We start from the raw sequence: 21,167 nt of genomic DNA, 5'->3' as shown, positions 1-21,167 counted from the left end.
AAACTACTGACAAACATCAAAATCTTATATATTCATATTAAATGAATGTATTTCAAAAGACCCACTGACTTTATAGATTTACATTTTATTTGTAAATTCATGTGTCTTGTTCCTTAAATTCTGAGATTCCTTAATGATTTGGTCTCTATTCATTTACTGATATTGAACAACTGAATATAAATGAAGTGCTTTACATCCAAGCTGCATCCAAGCTCTCACTGAACCCCCAACCCCAGACAGCAGCCTCAAACTCGAAGGGGAGCTCAACACCGTCTTTGCTCAGGTTGAGCCCTTCACCTCCCCCTCACCCAGCACACCCCCATCTCCCTCCAGGATCATGGGGTCAGGAGGAGACTGAGAACGGTAAACCCCACGAGCCAGCTCTGATAGCATCCCCGAGGCTGTGGTAAAAGCTTGCGCCGATCAACTGGCAGTCATGCTCACCAGACTGTTCAACCTCTCCCTGACTTATGGCACCATTCCCACCTTTCGGAAGGCCTCCACCATCATTCCCATCCCCCCCAAAAATGGCATAGACAGCCTTATTATCTACAGCACTATAGCCCTCGCGTCTGTAGTGATGAAGCCTTTCGAGCACAAAGTGTCTCAGCACATCAGAGACTGTCTACCACGTCCCTCGACCCCCACCAGTTTGCTTACAGAGCAAATCAGTCCACAGAGGATGCCATCACATCACCCTTCACAGAGCGCAGATCCATCTGGAGAACAGGAAGAGCTACGTGAGGATGCTCTTCGTGGACTACGGCATACCGTTCAACACCATCATTCCAGACATCCTCACCATCAAATTGCACCATCAGTCTGACCCCACACCCCCACCCCCCTCTCTTGTTTTGTATATATTCCTCTTGATTGTACATATTTCTTCTGTTTGCTATTTATTCCTGCTATCTTACTATTGATAATTTACTCCTGCACAGTTGGTTTTAAACACCCATAATTTTGTTGTACATGTACAATGACAATAAAGGGCTATTCTATTCTATTCTATTCTATTCTATTCTATTCAGAAACCCCGACACATTGTTCTGTTCTCTTATGCTTGCCTGCTTTCAGACCCGAGGCATGATTTGATGACTCTGATATCGGGCTCTTCGATGTTGCTTTCGTGTTTCTTATTTGGAGAAAAAACCTGGTTACACGTGCAGTTGTCATCTGTTTAAATTTAAAATGTAATTTATAACCCAAGGTATTTCACATGACGTACGATTTGTGCACACGTTTAAAAAAGTTTTGCAAATTTAAATCATGACATATAGATCTGTGATTTTAAGGAGTCATGTTTGATTTAACTGATTTAAGATCACAAATAATACACACTGACACCTTTTTCTTACTTATTCAGATGCTTATTTGTTTTTCCCCTAAAAATTAATTCCTTAATTACACATAGTGTATTATTACATATATTTTTCTTTTTTAGTATAATTGTTAAATGCTAATGGTATTTTCTTTTTTCACGATGTCTGCTTTAATGCATTCACATTTCTTTGTTAAACTGCATTAATTTTCTGTTCTCTTCAGCATTTAATGCTCTTAATTTATAACCACAAACAAACAACAACCCTTCAAACTTTGAGGAGGATGAAAGTGACTCAGCTTATTTGGTTTTAAGACATTTAGAGAAAGAAAAATCTCCTAATCCCAGGCTTCTTCCTCCATGACTTCTGCGACCCGCTTGCTTGCTCGTGCTACCAGAGAACATGCTGTGCTGCTGCAGCCTGACATCGCGTTACTGAGTGTGCTTGTGTAGTTTTCCACAAACGTGGTGGTATTAATTTATGATTCATAATCAATAAATCATCTTCAAAATTTTCCGAATAAAAACTCAAACACTGTTTTGTTTTTTGAAAGCACTTTGACTGCTCAAAGAAGAAAGACACAATATAAATACTGGTCCATTCAGCAGATGTTTCCTAGAATTTCTTATTATATCCTTAAGAGCTGACTTTCTGGACTCATACAGTTTGCCAGCCTCAGCTTTTGCTTAGAGCTTGGACTTCACCCTCGTCTCCAGTGCCCTGTCTCTCGCATAAGACAATGGACAAAAATCCAAAGAGCTTTTTTATTGAGTCTTTATTTCACATATTTACACCCACAAAAATTGGATTATTTACATTCACATTTAATTGTCTGGCAAAGAATTTAATTCTTAATAACCTCATGAATGTCCGTTTTTGATGCAAATAAACTGAAGTGGACAAAGAGGGCTGAGTGCAGGCAGATGTTTCTACATGGAGGCTGAATTTAAGGTACTGGCTTAATTCACATCAACGTCCCAGTCTGATCCGGAGTGAAAAGGAGAAAAATAGCATGGACTGTTTTGTAGTAGATCCACTTCACAAATAATTAACCCCAAAACACAAACGTGAAAACAGATTTTTACATCAAAGTTGGTCCAGAGCATAACATGACTTAACAAAACTTAAACAACCACCTTAACAAAAGTTTGAACACGCGTTCTTAAACACAGCCTACGTGTGTGTGCACACACACACACGTAGAAAAACATATTTAGTACACACATTCAGTAATGTATATACCTTTATATATGGTACATATATTTATTACTTTTTAGATTAACCATTTTTATATTTTGCTTGTTGCACGTTATTGTATTTTGCACAACTCTGTTGCTTGTGAAGCTTGCACACAAGAATTTCACTCGCATGTACTGTACCAGTGTACCTGCACATGTGACGTGACAATAAAGGTGATTTGATTTGATTTGATTTTGATTTGATTTTGATTTGATCTACAGGAAGCGGTGCCTGAGGAAAGCGGGGAGGATCATCAAGGACTCCAGTCACCCCAGCCACAAACTCTTCAGACTACTTCCATCAGGAAGGAGGTTCTGCAGCATCCGGTCCCGAACCAGCAGACTGAGAGACAGCTTTTTCCATCAGGCCATCAGACTGGTGAACACGTCATAGACACCTCACCCTCACTACTGGAACTTCAACATTATGCACTCCACACTGTACATTAATGCCACTGTTTTGCACATGTCCAACTACCAACCTCTGTATATTTTACATATTTTATTTTATTGTTTACTCTATTTAATCTGTAAAATATGTATACACACACACACACACACACACACACACACACACACGTAGAAAAACATATTTAGTATACACATCCAGTAATGCATACACTCTTATATTGTACATATATTTATTACTCTCAGATTTAGCCATCCTTATATTTTGCTTGTTTCATGTTATTGTATTTTTGCACACCTCTGTTGCTTGTGAAGCTCGCACACAAGAATTTCACTCACATGTACTGTACCAGTGTACCTGCACATGTGACGTGACAATAAAAGTGATTTGATTTGATTTGATTTGATTTGAAATGATTGTGCTTCGTTTTATTTACATAAGTAATACAGTGAATGTTGCATTCATGTCTTTTTATGTCATGTCTCAACGAAATTTTGCTGCATCCATCAGTGAATATAACAAAATACCTTTAATGGGGATACTTGAGATTGAATTTATAACCAGATTAAAAGTATTGGTTGCTTAAAGTTACATTACCAGGAGTAGTCTGGAGTGTTCAGCAGCATCGAGCTGATCATTTTTGTGGTAATTGTAAATATTTGGAGGGGGTTTACATTCACTCCATCAGCAGATGATGATGATGTTAATTATAGCAACTTCTCCAGGTTTTCTGCACCTTACGAAAAGTTAGAATTAAGATTTTATATTTTATTACACTCAGAATGAAATTTGAGGCCAGCTGCTTTAAACAAGCAAAAACTGGAGGAAAAAAGCTGTTTGTGTGGTTTGTTTGATGCTCTAGTTGCACATGAAAACAAACATTTCCTTGGCAGGACAGTAGACGTGACCTGGAACTTGTGAGGCAGTGCACTGGTGTGATTCCCATCACATAAAGTTTGAAACCACTTGGCCGCCAGTTTTTACTGACAGCTAGCAGACAGGAAAAACCTGGTCACCTTATTTGTTAAATATTCTGTTCTCACACTTTATTATTTTTAAGACTTTTGAAAGACTAAAGACCTTTTTCAACAATTGAATTTCTTCCTTTCTGACACCCAATCATTAGTGCTGTACCAAACAATAGCTGCTCTGCTCTCACAAATCACTGGGACCTAATACGAGAGATCTGGAAGGTTAAATCAGGCTACGGTCCTATTTGATTGCCTCAAACATTTGTTTTCCATCATGCACCTCTGTCTGGTCATGTCTACTAAGGTTCAGGGCTGCAGAGCATGTGTGAAAACAGCTTTTTAATTTGAATTACCTTGGAAGGCATCTGCTGTGTTGTTCACTACAACAATGTGGAAAGCAGCAGAGCTACACAGAAAGAAAACAACATATTTCTGCTGTTTAGATGCAGACCATTTTCCCGAGTCTGAAAGTCACATCTGCAGTTAATCCAACATAGCATGAATACCAACTGCAAGGGAGCATTTAATGCACCTCTTGGAGAAAGGTTGGAGTGGACGAGCCAAAATGCTGGAAGTCTGACAGAAGAAAGCGAGACTGCGGTCCTGGTGCAGACAGATGCACCACAAAGTATAGTCTGTACACAACCCTATTTCATAGTCCCAATATGGTTGTCAACATGATGGGTGGGTATATTAAGTGTATCTGAAAGGCAGTAAATTGTCTCTAAGGTTTATACTTTTACCCACATGTTTGTCCTCTGACTGGGGGAATGTCAAGAACAAAGATTTCACGAACTCAATACTTAAATGATTATTATAAAAATAAAAAAATATAGCACAGCATTTACATCTCTAAACAGGAATACACCTAAAATTTCTGTGTGGACTCATATGACTTTTATACAAACATTTCTTAATGGCAGAACTGAAAAAAACTGCAGCTGGTATTGCTTTTGTTTATTTGTGACTGGTGTATCCAAGCCTGGTGGTGAGCACTGTCCCCGCAAAGCAAGATGGTTCCTTGGTTTAAACTTTGTGGTCAGGTGGGCCTTTTATGTGGAGCTTTTGTGTTCTTCCTGTGCCTCCATGGGCTTTTCTCCAGGTGGTCCAGTTTGCTCCCTCAGTCCAAACACGTACAGGTTTCTTACTGTTTCTAAATTAGTCATAGGCTTGGATACAAGCGTTAAAGGTCTGATTCTTTGTGTTAGCCCCCTGATGGACTGGCAGCCTGTTCAGGCAACACAGGCAGTTTCAATGGTTCCAACTTTTGGTGGTTTTAGGCACGACTGCTACAGGGGTTAAACAAGAATAAGAACAAAGAATAAAAGTTTGACAAATTCTCGGTCTTTGGCAAACCTTCCTGTGGATATTTGTGTTGCACAGCCACTTCACAGCCAAATTGTCTATCAGTTAAATCTACTCCAGGCAAGACCACTATGGCAAAACATTACTTCCATCTGCACTAATTTACATTTGGCTACATGACTCTGCTCTGGGACCGCTGCAGCAGCAGCAACACCCTGCAGAGAAAAAAAGAAAAAGAGGCGGCAGGTGAAGGTGGGCTACAAAGTGGCTTGCAGGTGTCGGGCAACTGTAGCTAGGCTGAAGCAGTTTAAAAAGCACGCCCTACATTACATTTGCCTCAGGATGCATAGTAAGCTGTACTGGTTGATCTGCAGGTTCGCATCCCAGTGTGACTTTGAGACCTACCTATCCAAGATTTCAGCTAGTCTGTTGTTTAAGCCTCTGGAGACACGTGTAATTTTGGGGGTATTCCGGTGTAGCCCGTGAATTAGTTTAGGAACTCTTTTCGAGATTTTAGCAAATTGAATCCTCCTTTTGCTCTCCACACAGATTGTAGATGACGCAACAAGGAATTAAACTTTTTGTGCAACAAGTAGTCTATATTTTGCTGAAGGTCTAGCTTGGATATTGGGTCCAGAGCTATAAATTAGGCATTAGATGCCTAGCTGGATATTAAAATTGCTTTTGGGCCTACATATCCTTAAAAAAACTGTACTTCCGTCTTAAAGAGATGTTTGTAAAAAACTACACCCCTGTAAAGTCCAGTCCACACTTACTTTAAGGAACACTCGAATACAAAAGTTTGTTTGGTTTGATAAGCACTCATGCACAGCCACATCAGTGTCTTCTCCCCCCAGAGAACCAGTGTCGTAAAAGTTGTTCGACTTCTCCTTGACTTTTATAGTTTTAAACTCTAGGAGAAGTCTAGACGCTACCACGCTCATCATTACAGCACGGTAGCATCATTAAGCTATTTCATTAGGCAAAACCCGAGATGCCCAGTCCAGGACCTGCTACTCTAGCTGATCAGAAATGCACCAAAGAAGCTGGTCTCCTCGTCCATGTCCACAGCAGATGCATTTGTCACCGTGACGAACAGGCGGTCGCCGGTAGTAAGTGGGAACAGCCCCCCCTGGTGGGCGGAGTGAAGAGAGTACTGGGAACCTTGGGACCAGCAGGAAGTGCGGCTTGTTTTCATCAGCAGGATGGGAGCCGGGTATGAGCTCATCTGTTGGGAGAAGAGCAGGTGAGAGAAATGCGATATGTTAGAATGAGTGCTTCAAAGGTGGCGTAAAGGCAGGAATGTTTGATGTTTCATGTTTGAGTCTCAACCACAGAGACGAGAAGCAACCAATCAGCTGTCAGCGAGCTGTCATTGCTTATGATCAAAACACTCCTAGATTTTGTCTTAAACTAAAGCTTTCTTGGGAGATGTTTACAAGTTTCTCAATCATACTCTGGTCCAAGAATCTGTCTTTTGCAGGACAAAACAAATCAATTTCAATTATAATCTCGGCTCAGAAAAACAAAGCAAAACACAAAGAAGAACCCAATCCATGTGCTCCATGAGCACTGACCTTAAAATGTTTGGCAGGATTTTACTTATTCATAACAGGTTTTTTTTCATACATCTGCTTATGTGCTGTCAGTGATATCTGGAAATGTTTACCCATCACTAAATCCATTTCACATAAACTAATAAACACATCAATAATTTCTTTTGGTCTTATACAGTTTTCACACGTACACATTTCAGTTCTCATTCACTTTGAAAGGTGTAATATGAGGATGTCAAACTAAAACCATTTGTTTAAAGAGCTGAGAAAAGTTCAACTGTTAAAGTGCCAGCGCTACTGCCTGTGAATCATATCAAAAGTTGTGCAAGATGGACACTTGTGCAGACTGTATACAAATTACAATTACAAATAAATTGTACTGGTGCATCACACATATACCTGCTAATTAAATCTTCTTCTTTTGTCCTTTAAACGGACGCCACAGCAGATCATCTGCCTCCAGCTCAGCCTATCCCTAGCATCCTGCCCTGTCACATGAAACCCACTGCATATCCGTCTCACTAGATCCTTGAACCTTTTTTGTGGTCTTCCCTTTTCCTTCTAGCTCCACATTCAGTATCCACTGGCCCTCTAACAAAGCATCTCAACTTTGCGTCTCTAACTTTGTGCACACTCCTGCCTTTTTTCTCTCTCACTGCCTGCTAACACTCCTTCCCCCTTTCCTATTTCTCTGTCCTCGGCAGGCAGTAGCTGTTGTCTGAGAACACTGGAGCCAATCAAGGTTAAACTGGGACCCTACCGATCTAGTATGTAAATCTCACTCGTGTTTGATTTGGCTTTCGTTTGGTTTTCGCTTGGTCGTTTAGCAAAAAAATCAAGTGGAAGTTGGTCAGTTGATAGTTGAGGCAGCTAATTTGGCTAATCCTAATCAGCTGCAGCTTGCCTGATGAGTGACTGGTTACTGTCACATACCAGCAAACATCAAGCATGACCACTTTTAAACTAGTGAAGTCCAACATTCACATTTAAGAAAACATCCATTTACAAACAGATGACACACGGCCCGGGATGTCTTAAGAAATTGTGACAATAAGTTCAGTATGTTTTTCCACTTCCACAGTCTCCACAGTCAGCCTGTCACTACAAGAAAGACTGTTGTCATAAATAAAGGAGAAGCATCAGCGCAGATCCTCGGCTCAACCTCCTTAATTTGGTTTGTTATGACAGGCCATCTGTAATGTCTTTTTCAGAAGGACTCTAAAGACTCCGAACAATGATTCAGCCGTCTGAATTGGCAGAAATTAACAGTTTGAACAAACACTCTCATGACCTCATCAGATTTAAAACTTGCGACACAATCCTCACACAAAGCCCAACTATTACATCCTCCTTCGCCAGACTGGATGCCCCAGTGGGCCCCGTCTTCGACATCTATGATTTTAATTAATTAAGCCAAAAAATAAAAAGCACGGTGGATTTGAATGCCCCTTAATCCACAAGCATAATGCTAGAAAATGGCTCTTTTTCATTTTTATGGGTAAAATATGTCCCCTTTAATTGAAGTTTTAGCTGACAAAGCAGAAGCCAAAGGTTATTCGATATTTACAGCAATTCTGTCTGAATGCTTATTAGTCATCATATTTTACTAGTCAGACACCATCCTAACACACCCCCACCCCAGTGACTCAACAGTCTGCGATGTTCTGTGCAACAAACACTAAAAGATTACAAATAAATGTGCAGATAGGTCAAGACAAGCTGGATTTAATTCAGGCAGGAGGAGTTTTGTTTTATTGCCAAAATGAATAATTTGACTGATGTATGAGTACAGGTCAAACCAAATATTTACAACACCAGACGAGTGAAAGAACCATAAGTGATAAGTTAGTTTATGAATGTGTCTCTCACCTTCTTATAGATGTACTGCAGCAGAGGTTTCCCCCTATCCTCCACCTCCTCGCTGTCCTCTCCATCCTCCCCCAGGTGGCTGTGTCTGAAGTAAGTCTGGGCGTAGACATAGTAGAGGCCCGGCTGTGACACCACCAGCTCCCCATCCACCAGCTGGACGTCCTGGAGGAAGGCCAGCCCCTTACGGCCCTCCCACCATGAGATCTTCTGGCCATAAACGCGCCGCCCAGCAAAGACTGGAGCTGAGGAAGTAAGGCAAGTGGACAACATCAGATTCTGTTATGCAATCAAATGTGATGACAGCTAAAACTTCATTTCAAGGGTGGTGGAGTTCAACAGTTTGTTTTAAAGACTCCTAATAATGAGGTCAGGATATGTGAAAGTAATCATTCTGAGCCAAAAACTCTCAGTTTTGAGAGTTTGTTCTACTCATAAATCTCTATGATGTCAGTGAGAGGGGATATCCCTAATGTGGTCATCTTAGGCCCAGAAGCCGCACCCAACTGCTGTCCAAATGTTGTTAATGAGGGGCATTCAATCAGAAGAAAGTTGGCTTAAAGGGGCAAACACCTTGTTTAAGACAGGGGTCTGGATTATTTTGAAGTGTAACTCATGCAAAGCTACACTAGTAGAGTCCAAGAATAAAAATACAGACGTTGCCTTTAAATTGAAAGGTTGCCCTGTGCACGCTGTTTAAATTTTGCTCTAACACAATCCGCCTAGCGGCCACTTTCAGCAGCACTCACCTCCTCCTGCTCGCTCCAGTTTGGGGACAAAGCTGCCCGTGACATGAGCGGCAACTTTGGGGCGAGAGAGAGAGAGCAGCACCTGGGAGACTTCATCTAACGTGAAGGAAAGGATGGAAAATACACCCAGAAAAGTCCGATCAGAGGATAGATCAGTATTTAGTAGGTCATAGGTCAGATGTTTGCATGTTTTGGTTTTGCTTTCTCACCTTTCACTTCCGACGAATTCTGCCTCTGCCGCTGCCTCTGCCTCTGTCTCTGGCTCTGCTGAGACAATGACTGTAGGAAAAACAGTGGTAAAGTAAGATTTTTGAGTAACATGTCTGTAACATTAAACATAGTAATAACCTTTCGCCACTTTATCTGCCGAGCGGGGCCATCAGCTCGTACCGCAGACATGCCAAGCAGCGTCTTATCTAACTTTGACCCTGTAAAAGCTGACATCAGATCAGGAGACTTGCTCCTTTGAATAAAAAGGAGTCTTCATGTTAACGTTGGCAACGGATTCTTTCCTGGAAACGACCCGTCTCCAATTTCCTTGTGTTTTTCATTTCTTTTGCCAATTAATTGGAAACTACTGCCAAACCAACTAAAACCATTTTCTAAATAATGGTTCTGGACAGTTTAGTTCAGCTGCAGAAATGTGTTTTAAAAGAAAAAAGAAGAGGCTTTCTGAAAGAATCTGAGAAAAGAGATAAGACATAATTTAATGATTATTTAATGGTTAAAGAGATGATCAGAACATAACAACAGGCAACTTATTTAAATATTCCTAAAAAAGATGAGATAAGCGTCAGAGATTAGAGATTCATGCATACTTTAAAAACAAGATGTCACTGGATAGTTTCAGCATGGGAATACTAATAGCGGGTTGTCAGGCTGACAAACTGCTGGTCAGCTGGTTCATTGCTTTGGTTCAAATGGAAATATTTTCTCCTACAGGATCAATTGTCTTAAAATGTCTATTTTACGCAAATAATGCTTCTTAGAGGGAAAATCCTGCCGATATTGGTGCTAGCACATTTGTAGCTTCTTTGCAATGAGATTCAATGAGATGATGGAGACATTCCTCAGGGATTTTGGTCCCTATTGACACAGTTGCTGCCGATTTTTCGGCTGCACATCCGTGATGTGAATCTCCCACAGCGTGCCAAAGGCGCTCTGGATTGAGATCTGTCGTGTTCAAGAAACCAGTCAGACACGATTTGAGCGTTGTGACGTAGCGCATTGTTCTGCTGGAAGGAGCCGTCAGAAGATGGGTACGCTGTGGTCATAAAGACATGAGCAACAATATTCAGGCAGACTGTGGTGTTTAAATGGTGCTCAGTTGGTGCAAAGAGGCCCACAGTGTGCTAAAAAAATATCCCCCACACCATCAGGCATGACGGAGCCATAGTTTTATGTTGTTTACGTTAAACTCTGACCCTTCAATCTGAACGTTGCACCAGAAATTAAGACTGGAGACAGGAGAGTCGTCTGCTGCTGTAGCTCATCTGCTTCAAGTTTTGACATGTTCCGTGTTCGGAGAAGCTCTTCTTCATACCTTGGTTGTAACGAGTGGTTTGTTACTATCGCCTTCCTATCAGCTCAGCTCAATCTGGCATCAATAAGGCATTTTCATCCCGGTCACTGGATATTTCCTCTTTTTCAGACAAGCGTCTGTAAACCACAGAGATGACTGTGTGGAAAAATCCCAGCAGGTCAGCAGTTTCTGAGACACTCAGATCAGCCTGTCTGGCACCAACAACCTTTCTAAGTTACTTAAATCACCTTTTTTCCCCATTCTGATGATCAGGTTGAACTTTGTCTGTGTGTCTAAATGCACTGACTTGCTGCCATGTGATTGGCTGACTAGATATCTTTGTTAACAAGCAGCTCAACAGGTGTACCTAACAAAGTGGCCAGTGAGTATAATAAAATGATTAAATTAGGTTTAACTGACGCTGTAAAATTTTACTGCGTAATACCTTCTGGTCAAAATCTCTGTGCTAATATGGCTAATGTGCTATAACACCAACACATCTGCAGCTATGGGCGTTTTTTAGGTTTCTACCTTTCACCTGCCTGTTGAATGTGTTTTTAGAGGAAATGCTACTGTAAATTCAGATTCCTTCTGAGTTTAAAAACCCAAACCAACGTCCTGGATCCGACCGTCTCTGTGTTGTTTATGTTCTGAACTAAATTTAATCAACCAGCAGAATCGGAAAAAACCCAAGTTGAAGTATTTAGCAGAGCAGCAAAGTCAGAGGAGGAGAGAAGGGAAGAAAAACAAACAATGTGCACAAATAGCAAGCAAAAGAAAATGAATATGTTTGCTCTGTGTGTGTGTGTGTGTGTGTGTGTGTGTGTGTGTGTGTGTGTGTGTGTGTGTGTGTGTGTGTGTGTGTGTGTGTGTGTGTGTGTGTGTGTGTGTGTGTGTGCAGGCGGGCTTGTGTGTGTGTCAGTGCAGGGCAGGTGAATGCATTCCTGTGCTGATTAAACCACACAGGATCACATCACATCTCCAGCTATGAAGGAGTTCATTGTGCATCCGCAGGCAGTGATTTGGATCATTTCAGTTTTTCTTTCTTCAGCGAATATCCACAGGAAGCCCCTAATAATGATAATAATAATGACCCCTGTTTGAGTTTAAGAGATAAAGCTGCCTTTATTCTACATTTTTCTTTCTGCCAATGAATCCCATGGAAAACAATAAGTTAATAGTTTTAGGATAACAATGGAGCCCTGTTAAACAGAAGCCTTATTTTTTAGTCGTACTCCTGCTCTCCCGTGGCGCCCCTCTTGTGTTTATCATCAAGAGTAAAACTCCCAGCTGTGCGGAGTTCCATTAAATAAGGGACAGCGGAATACAAAATAACAATAAACCTTCTTCAGCATTTGCTTTGTAAGCATTTTTCAGCCATTGCAGCTGGGAGGAGTGTAGGAGGTTAGCAATGTCTCCAAAGCCCTGTGGGTGGGGAGTTTTTGATGCAGTGCAGTGAAGGAGAAGAAATTAAGTTTTGAAATCTCAGCAGCTGGCCAAATCATTCGAGTCATTAATAGAGATCGGCTGAAACCGATATGCACAGCTCATTTTCAGATTTTACCAAGCGGAAAAACTCTGCAGCTGAAACATGAAAGCAACTCTGAGCTGCCAGAAGCTGCAGATCCTCTAATGACCACTTGAGGCTCCTAAAGTGAGTCAATCCCCCCCAGTGACGCCCAGGTTTAAGATGTACACCTTCACAGCAGAAATAAACAGGTTTACTGAAAGCTGGTTTTATTCTAGTGACTAATTGAACCCTTCATAGCAGCTGTATGAGACCTGAATTATTTGAAGTTTATTAAGGCTTAAAGTTAGAGGTGTGCATCTGATGAGTGACAGGTAGCCTGTAGCTCTCTGCTAATATGTGGATTCTGGATACCAACAGCTTTTCCAGTAAGTCTTTGTCTCTTCTTTGGTATTTTATCACTGTTTCTAAGTACTAATTATCTGATATACGTTTCTGTAGGTTACAACTAAACAGTCTATGGATGCAACAACAACAACAACAACAGCATGGCATCAGCCAAAATGCTATCACTGAGACTTCAGAAGAGGGTTTTAGAAAGAAGCAGGTGACGTCAGAGGCATTATATTCAGAGCAGCAAGTTAAAAGCCAATCAAGTTGCTGTGCATGTGAATAGGAGAGGTGGTTTCTGCTGTGTGGTAGCAGACACAGCTCTCTATTGGTTAAATATAAAGATGTATTTAAGTGTCTTCTTACTTTTTCTTGGCTTCCTGTATCCATAGTGTGCATAAACATGGCGCATATTCAGCATATGTTGAGTTGCTGTTTGTGTCGGCACTCTAATGAACGAATGATAACATTTCATTTTTTACTTTTCCTAATACGGGTTTATTCATCGTGTAGTCAGTGTGGGGATCTGGAGTGTGTGTCAAACGTCTACAATAATGAATCTGTTAAAATGTTTATATTACTTTGTAACCAACTTTGAGGTTTAGTTTTAAATTTTTTTTACAATGAACACATTGTGTTTATACCCTGTTTACTTTAGGATAACTAACACCATTTCTCTTAGATGTTTCAGTGATGTTCTTCTTCTACAATAATGAAATTATTTAGATGTGTTAGCTGTTGTGTTCCTTGTTTATTAGTGAAGTTAGTTATTTGTAAAACTAGCAAAACTCTCACAACTTCATCTTAAAGACTGGTTTTGTCAAATCTGTAACATAATTTTCATAGAAATTTTAAAATTAACTTAAGAAATCCTTATTTGCCATCACTGGTATTCCTGCAGGATGAGGTCAAAATGATACCCTAAGAGGTTTTAGTCTTAAACCTCATTTCGGGGCAAAGTAGCCAAACATTTTAAGAGGGTTCTATCAGATTTGCTGCTTATTCTCTACATGTTTTTACATCCCACTGACAGCTTAAAGTTAAGACGCTTTCTCCCTATTAATTTAGACTGTAGCTTTAAAATAAGAACCCTGACTTGTTTCACAGTTTGAATTTAATTTCAAAGTAATGCCACAGCGGCTGCATCCATTGTTTACATACAGTTTGTGGATTTTATAGGTCAGTTAAGTTCTGAGGGGTAAAAATAAGCAATAATTCCACGTGATACTGTACCTTCTCGATGAGGAGGTGAACCTGCTGAGTGACCTGCCAGCACAGATCCCCTCGCGCATCCGTGATGCTCTGCAGGTCAGTGCCCGTCAGACAGGAGACACTGCTCCTGGAAAAAGTCTCCTTTATCTGCGAATAGTGAAGGTATGAAGGATAGCATGGAACAAGTGGAGCAATGTCTCTTTATTTTCCCATCAAACATTCCTGACACACCTGACGGTCTCTCTGGTTTCATGATGTTTGCCAGCAAAACCAAAAGTTGTTTTCAAGGTCTGTTCGCTTTAAAAACATAATTTTACATGCTGATGTTAACTTTATTACACCAATTTTTCTTGCTCTTTTTTTGTAGAAAAATGCCCATTGTCCACACTAAAACAATTACTGTCTAAAGAGTTGGCTTTAGAACCTGAGTCATCATAATTTCCTGGCATGCATCCCTTTCCTTCCTTGTCATGTGTTTAAGTTTCATTTTCCACATATCGCTGCTGCATCTCATCTCTGGGTTAATGATTGATTACTGTAAACAAAGGCTGAGAGTTGTACTGGACTGAATCCATCTGAGCAGAGGACTCTCAAATGTACTTCATCAAAAGTACTTCATCAAAAGTACAGTCGGGGCAGCACAATCACACTGACAAAAAAGCAGGCGCACAGGTCTGTAGAAACTCTTCCTGACTGTCACAGATGATCATAAAATTATCTGCAGGCCACCTCTCCTGCTGCTTTTCGTTTTAACTTCCTTGTTCTCTGTTCTACGTTTGCAGCTGCAGAGAAAAACAAGGTGTGTATGTTTGCGTGACACTGCATTGTGCAAACCTAACTCCAGAGCAGCATAAGTGACCTGCATTACAATGTGTGAAAGAAAAGAAAAAACAGACAAAGAAATTAAAAGTGGACTATATGTTCTTTGGAGCGCAGCAGCAACTCCAGAGCGCAAAACTAATGAAAGTGGTTTGCTCCAGAACTTGTCACTGCTCAACTGCGCATTAAAACTCTGCGATAATTAAGTCAGCAGCAAAATGAAGTAACACGCGGCTGCATCAACTTTGCCCCCGCCTCGCTGTGCGCAAAGCACGGCCATGCGTAAAAGCGTCCGCGCGTCCCTGACTCTTCTCTCCGAACTTTAAATTGTTCCTTACCGAGTTGAGAGCCGTTGTGAAGTGCAGCACGGTGATGGTGACGACCACAGTCTGCAGCAGAACCGCCACCAGCAGCAGGACCCCGAGCTTCGGACCGGAGCCCGTCATAACGACAGACTGCGGTCCGGTACCCGACCAGCGCCACCCGTCCCGTTCGCAGACGTCCAGAACAAGAACAATGGCAGAGAGCTGACTGCTTAACTTCTACCCTCTCTGTCCCCTGCAAGCAGGAGGAGGAGGAGGAGGCGGGGCCGGGCCTGAAGAACAAGAGCTTTTCCCTCTTTGAGATTTGTGCTGCAGGGATTATTGTTTCATTTCTGCGCTGAAAAAACACAGATAGCCTTCTAGTTTATTGTGAACTCTCATATCGTTGCTATAGATCTCTACTCCGAGTTTTACTGTGAGAAAAATGCCTTTGACATGACCAGAGATCATGTTCTGAAACATGCTCAGAATAGCTCAGCAGTTGGATTTTGGAATGCACAGGACTTTCATAGAGAGTTTGTGGAGGCTAATCTAAACGAATGATTTCACCACTTGTATTAAATCTTTATGATTTTGGGGTCCAGGGCAACAATGGAACAGCTGTGTTTATCATTAGTATCCTAAATGAATTGTATCTTCTTCTTTTTTTAAAGAGCAGGAGTTCAGATGTAAGGGGTCATGTGTGTATTGGCCACTCGACTATTTTGATTTGGGGATTAACTTTTTCTAGTTTCAAGTTTTTCCTGCTGCCTGGTGTCAAGTTAATAAGCTGTGTTCCTTTCCATAAGGAAGAGGAAGAGCATTAATTCAGCAGTCATGCCTTACATAACAAATGGTATCTAACTGTAGGAATGAATAAAGTGTATTAATTAGTACAATAACAAATACAAACTAAAATAAGCATGTTTGTTATTCACCTGCTGTGTCATTTCAGCTCCTTCTGAGTCTTTACTACTTGCTGCTGTCATTTTACACTTGAACTGGTTTCTCTGTGGCTCCTCCTTTTACTGCTCAGACACGCACAAGCATCACACTTGGCAAGAGGTGAGGTGAAATCATATTAATTGAGTTGACAACAACAATGTAATGTAATATCTCTTCCAACAAGTATTACACTGAACGAGTGAGAGCAAGAGAGACAAAGAAGCCAACAGGGAAAACAATTGTAGGAGGTTTTCAGTCATTTCAGTGTGCTTGACCACAGTTTGTGTTAAGGTCAAAACTCTTTACAGAAGAAGGAAAATGCCTCCAAACTGCTGGTCCTTTGTAGTTAGCTTCCTCCGTGCTATGTTAATGCTGTAAACATAGAACAACACCAGAGTAGAATGAATAAATTGTCTATTTGTCATTTTGTCATTTGTTAAGATTTTTAGACATTTTGAGACTTTTTTGAGATTCGGGTCGTTGAGGAAGATTTAGATTGATACCTGATCCAAGTGTCACTTTTTGGCATCATTTTTGGCACTTTTAGGCTTTGTCCTTCAATGAACTCCTTCTTGGAAAATGGTCAGATTTAGATAATATTTTGTCATTCTTATCTTTAATATTCTAAAAGTTGAAACTTTTGCTACAGGATCCAGGGTGCTGTAGCAAATTTCAGAGAGTTTCATGAAAACAATACCGAAGTTTTAACTCCAAAGCACATGCTTAGGAGTTCCATCTGAAGGGATCAGCGTGCATGAAATTCTTTGGCTGCATATAATATCCCAAGATGAACAAAACAACTTCTTGCAGACATACCCGAAATCCAACAGAAAACTGAATTTACTGTGTAATTACTGATATTTACAGGCCTTATACGTAAAAACAAACGAAAAGCTCTGTGCAGAAGGTTGATCAGGTCATCATATAGGAAAAGTTTAAAGCAAGCTTTTGTCTTTTTATTGACCAAAGACTCCGTGGTGCAGGTTTTAATGTTGGCACTGTCCAGTCTACTCTACTACTCTATTTATTATTCCTGATAAGTTGCATGTATGAAATTCTGTAGCCACACATGTGAAAAAGGACTCTTGTATCATCACCTTGAACTGTCAAGACTAATGGACTGGTAGAGTCGGGTGCACACTCAGGAGAGCTCAGTTCAGTGCATTTATTTACAGTGAAGAAGCTATTGCAAATGTGCAAACAGGGAATGGTGCTCCAGGGAGGGGGGTCCAATGGAAAGGGGTCCAAATATCCACTATGTGCAGTTTTCTCACTCTCACGCTCAAGGTCACACCCACCACAATGGAGGAAATCCAGGAACCTGTGCACAGGGAACAGAGGGTCAAAATCCACAAAGCCAGGAGCAGAGCAAAAACACACGTAGATAGAAGCTGGAGCAGAAGCCAAGGAGGATGAGGGACCACAACATAAACCTAACATGATGTCAGTCATTTTAAATTTACTGTGCGATTATGGTGCCATTTTTAGTATTTACAGGCTTTTTACTTTTAGCGACTCCTCACAGAAAATTTATCACATTACCATATTTGGTCAGTTTATTCTTAGGATGTTTGTGATGCTTTTGTTTCAAGCCTTTGAGTTTTTATTGAAGGGCATGTAATTTGTAATTTTATATGTTTTGCTATGAAACATCAACCACCCTAAAAACTTAATAACTCATATGTACATAGCACATACTCAAAGGCCTCAGTAAATAGGTAGCATTTTAATTGTTTTTAAAAATGTCCAGAAAAATGTCCACACTCTGAACACAGCCTAGTCTGTGAGATCCACAATAGGTCATTGCAGATCTCACAGACTAGGCTGTCTTCAGAAAGTGGAAGCAGCGGTAGTAAAGGCTCTGTCCCCAAAGGACTGCAGTCTGGTGTGAGAGACGGAGAGTAAGCCTTTATCTGTGAAATACAGAATTTAAAATGGGGAGTAAGGGAGGAGAAGGTCAGATAAATACTGTGGAGCACATGCATGTAGGGATTTATAGGTGAGGAGAAGGATTTTATATGAGAAACATCTTTTATATGCAGGGTTTAATAGGAAGACCAAACAAGCAGGAACAAGGGTTTCAGCTGCAGAGTCTGAAAGCTTTGGCTGGAGTCTGGAGATGTTCTTTAGTTGGTAGAAGGCAGAGTTACAGATGGATTTAATATGGGATGAGAATAACTGGGTGGAATCCAGGATATGACACCCAGGTTGCGGACCTCTGGAGATGGTGAAATATATCATCCATCAACGTTAACGTACAGATGGGCCACTTTTTGAAGCACTGATTTGAGAGTCATAACCAGGAGTTCAGTTTTATTGTTGATCAGTTTTAGAAAACTGGTTGAGATTCTGTTTTTGATTTCTCCCAAGGAGCTGGTAAGGAACAAATGGGAGTAATGACAACTGTATGTCATCAGCATAGCAGTGGAAACTGAAAGTGATGAAAGGAAGAGGTCCCAATAGATCCTTGAAGAACTCCTTGGTTGACTGAAACAGAGGAACAAAAGCCTTTCTAGGTGACATATTGTGTTCTGCCAGCAATGTAAGACTGAAACCAGAGTCAAGGTGAAAGAAGAAGAGACTCTCTCAAAAGCTCAAAAACATCTTGTGTTTTAAAAGAATTCTGCCCTGCAGGGAGCTCAATATGCAAAATTCTGCAAAAACTGCAGTTCTGACTTTGTTGTGCAACTGTGGCACCATCCCAGCTGTTTGTAGACTTTGTGCTCCAACAGATTCCTGGAGAAATCCCGGAGAATCAACCGCGTCAACATCAAATATGTTCAGTCTCACCATAATCTAAATTGCAAACCTTTAGACTTTTTGAATGCCGTGTTTGGTCTGTGGTGCCACAGTAAATTTCAAGGGGAATTTTCCCTGAAATTGGAAGTATCACTCAGTCTATCCCAATATTCTCATGCTTGATGAAAGTCCTGGCAGCATGAGTATTCTGGCAACATGAAAGACAGCCTTTGGTGGACAGGATAAAATTAATTCTTGTTTTACACATGATATGCAGCAACATGAAGCGTAATTTTAACTAGGTGTTTTCTAAGAGATTTGTAATTCCTTTGCAACATCCTGTAAGAGTCCAGACCTGAATACATGCCTGCAATAAAGCCCATCGACTGCAGCGTGCCCCGACATGCAACAAGGTGCTAGGGCCCATGATCGCTGCTTGCAGCCTGAGCAACAGATATGTTTTGCATCAATGAACAACAGCCTTCTGATTTCAGTTACAAAAGGGTATTCTCAGGAGAAAATCATAACTTAGAGTTTACTTCAAAGACTCCGACCACCTGAAGATATGTGTCAGGTTGTATAGATTAGCAGACTTTCCCAGCATTCTCTGTTTTAGTTCAAAATGTCTCTACATATTGTCATGGACCATAAATCCATCTTGTTTCTGTTGGAGTTGAGGATTGAAAAAAGGGCTTTTTAGAGCTACACCAGGTGAAAAATGATCTGAAAATATAATTGCCTGGTACCTTATATTTCTCACTGAAGGTGTTGAACCTTATTGCCTATTTTTGGACATATTTTCTCCTTGGGAGTAAATAATTGATGAGAACACTTTGAATGATTGCACTTTCTTGGAAGTGTACACGGTTTTGATGTTCATGCGTTGAACATGCCTCTGCGTTGAAGGATAAAGTCGGATGGAAGGAATTTGAGGTTAAATGATGAAGTCGGTATGAAAGAAAGACAGCTGCTGCCCAACTTTACAGAAAAAATAGCTGCACTGACATTTAACCTTCAAACAATGGTGGCTAAAAGCCAAGTTTTGGGCGTTTCAGTGATAGAGTTCATTTTTCTCTTCCTGGCTTGAGTTTAAATTGTAAATAGCTGTGGGATGTGCTGCGATGCTGTGATGCAGGGATGAATCAAAGGAAAAGCTTTAATGTTCAACCTTGAAAATGCAGAGAGGGGATCTGGTGTTTTTGTGATGGTCATTTTGCTCACTTGGTCTAGTTGTCCCCTCAGAGGAAAGGTTTTTCTGCAATTACAAACTCGATTGGGATGATCATTTTTATCCTATGATGACACATTTCGATCCTGCTGGGAGTGGTCTCTTCCAGCATGACAGTGTTCGTTTTTATAGGGCACATGGGGTCAGTCGATGATTTGATTATTATGAAAAATGATGTGAATCATCTGCTACGGCTTTCACAGTTAATAGATCTCAACCAAATTTAACACCTATGGGAGATCTTGGATCAACACCAACATCAAAACACCAAGTGAGGGAATATCTTTTGGAGGAATGGCGTTCCAAACCCTTCAACGGAGTTTCAGAGTCTTGGAAAATCAATGTGAAGGTTGATTTTTAATGTGTTTCTCATCTGTGGGCAATACACCACACTTATAGCATAATGTATCATGTGTTGGCTATGAATAAAATACATTAAAACTTGTATAACCCAGTACATTATAATGTGTTGCATATACAAGGCCATTCACAGATATGTATTGAACCAAATCTGGAATAAATTCCCACCTGAACCCCTTCGAATCAACTTTAACTTTGAAGAAATTAATGTTTTCAGAGTTTCAGCCTTCAAAGTACAGAGCAGTGGGTTGAAATGTTTAATTCATATTTTTTTCCACAATATTTGAGCCCTCATAACTTCCTAACTACAGGACATATCCACATGAATTTTTCAAGACTGTAAAAAACACTGAGGTCTGTTAAAAACTGAAACCAAATCGGTTGTACATCAACTCCAAGTGTCACAATCTAAGCCAAAATCTGTTTTTAGTCAGGGGATTTTTTTCCTATCACCAGCTTCAAGCATCAGAATCACAGCAGATATACTAGTTTCTATAGAAAGCAAGCAAAATGGTACAAAAGACAGAAGCATTGGGCCCACTGACTGACAAACTTCTACAACATTATGGGTCCACTGTTAAGGGGAATATCATCATGTAGGATAAGTGGAGGGTCAAAGGACGTTATCGCACATGAGAGGTCTCCTTTTATTTTGACTTTTGATTCCACCTTCTATTCAATTTCTTCTGGGTCAAAATAACTTCCACACACAACAGAATAAACTTATAACTCATCAGCTTATCTTTGGGGTTATTACTTATAAAAC

The 21,167-nt window shown here is 40.6% G+C and overlaps 1 protein-coding gene across 1 annotated transcript; it reads right to left on the bottom strand.

The window, feature by feature from the left end:
- Positions 1 to 4,260: 4,260 nt before the first annotated feature.
- Positions 4,261 to 15,382, bottom strand: LOC116322151 (tumor necrosis factor ligand superfamily member 10-like). Its single transcript, XM_031742163.2, has 6 exons — positions 15,166 to 15,382; positions 14,030 to 14,155; positions 9,626 to 9,695; positions 9,417 to 9,512; positions 8,671 to 8,912; positions 4,261 to 6,473 (listed from the first exon to the last, which is right to left on the bottom strand). Exons 1-6 carry the CDS (start codon positions 15,271 to 15,273, stop codon positions 6,264 to 6,266), a joined length of 852 nt encoding a protein of 283 aa, XP_031598023.1. The 5' UTR covers positions 15,274 to 15,382; the 3' UTR covers positions 4,261 to 6,263.
- Positions 15,383 to 21,167: the final 5,785 nt, after the last annotated feature.

This window comes from Oreochromis aureus, linkage group 9, assembly GCF_013358895.1.
Source record: "Oreochromis aureus strain Israel breed Guangdong linkage group 9, ZZ_aureus, whole genome shotgun sequence".
In the NCBI taxonomy this organism is placed as follows: domain Eukaryota; kingdom Metazoa; phylum Chordata; class Actinopteri; order Cichliformes; family Cichlidae; genus Oreochromis; species Oreochromis aureus.
This window is presented reverse-complemented; position numbering and strand designations above follow the sequence as displayed.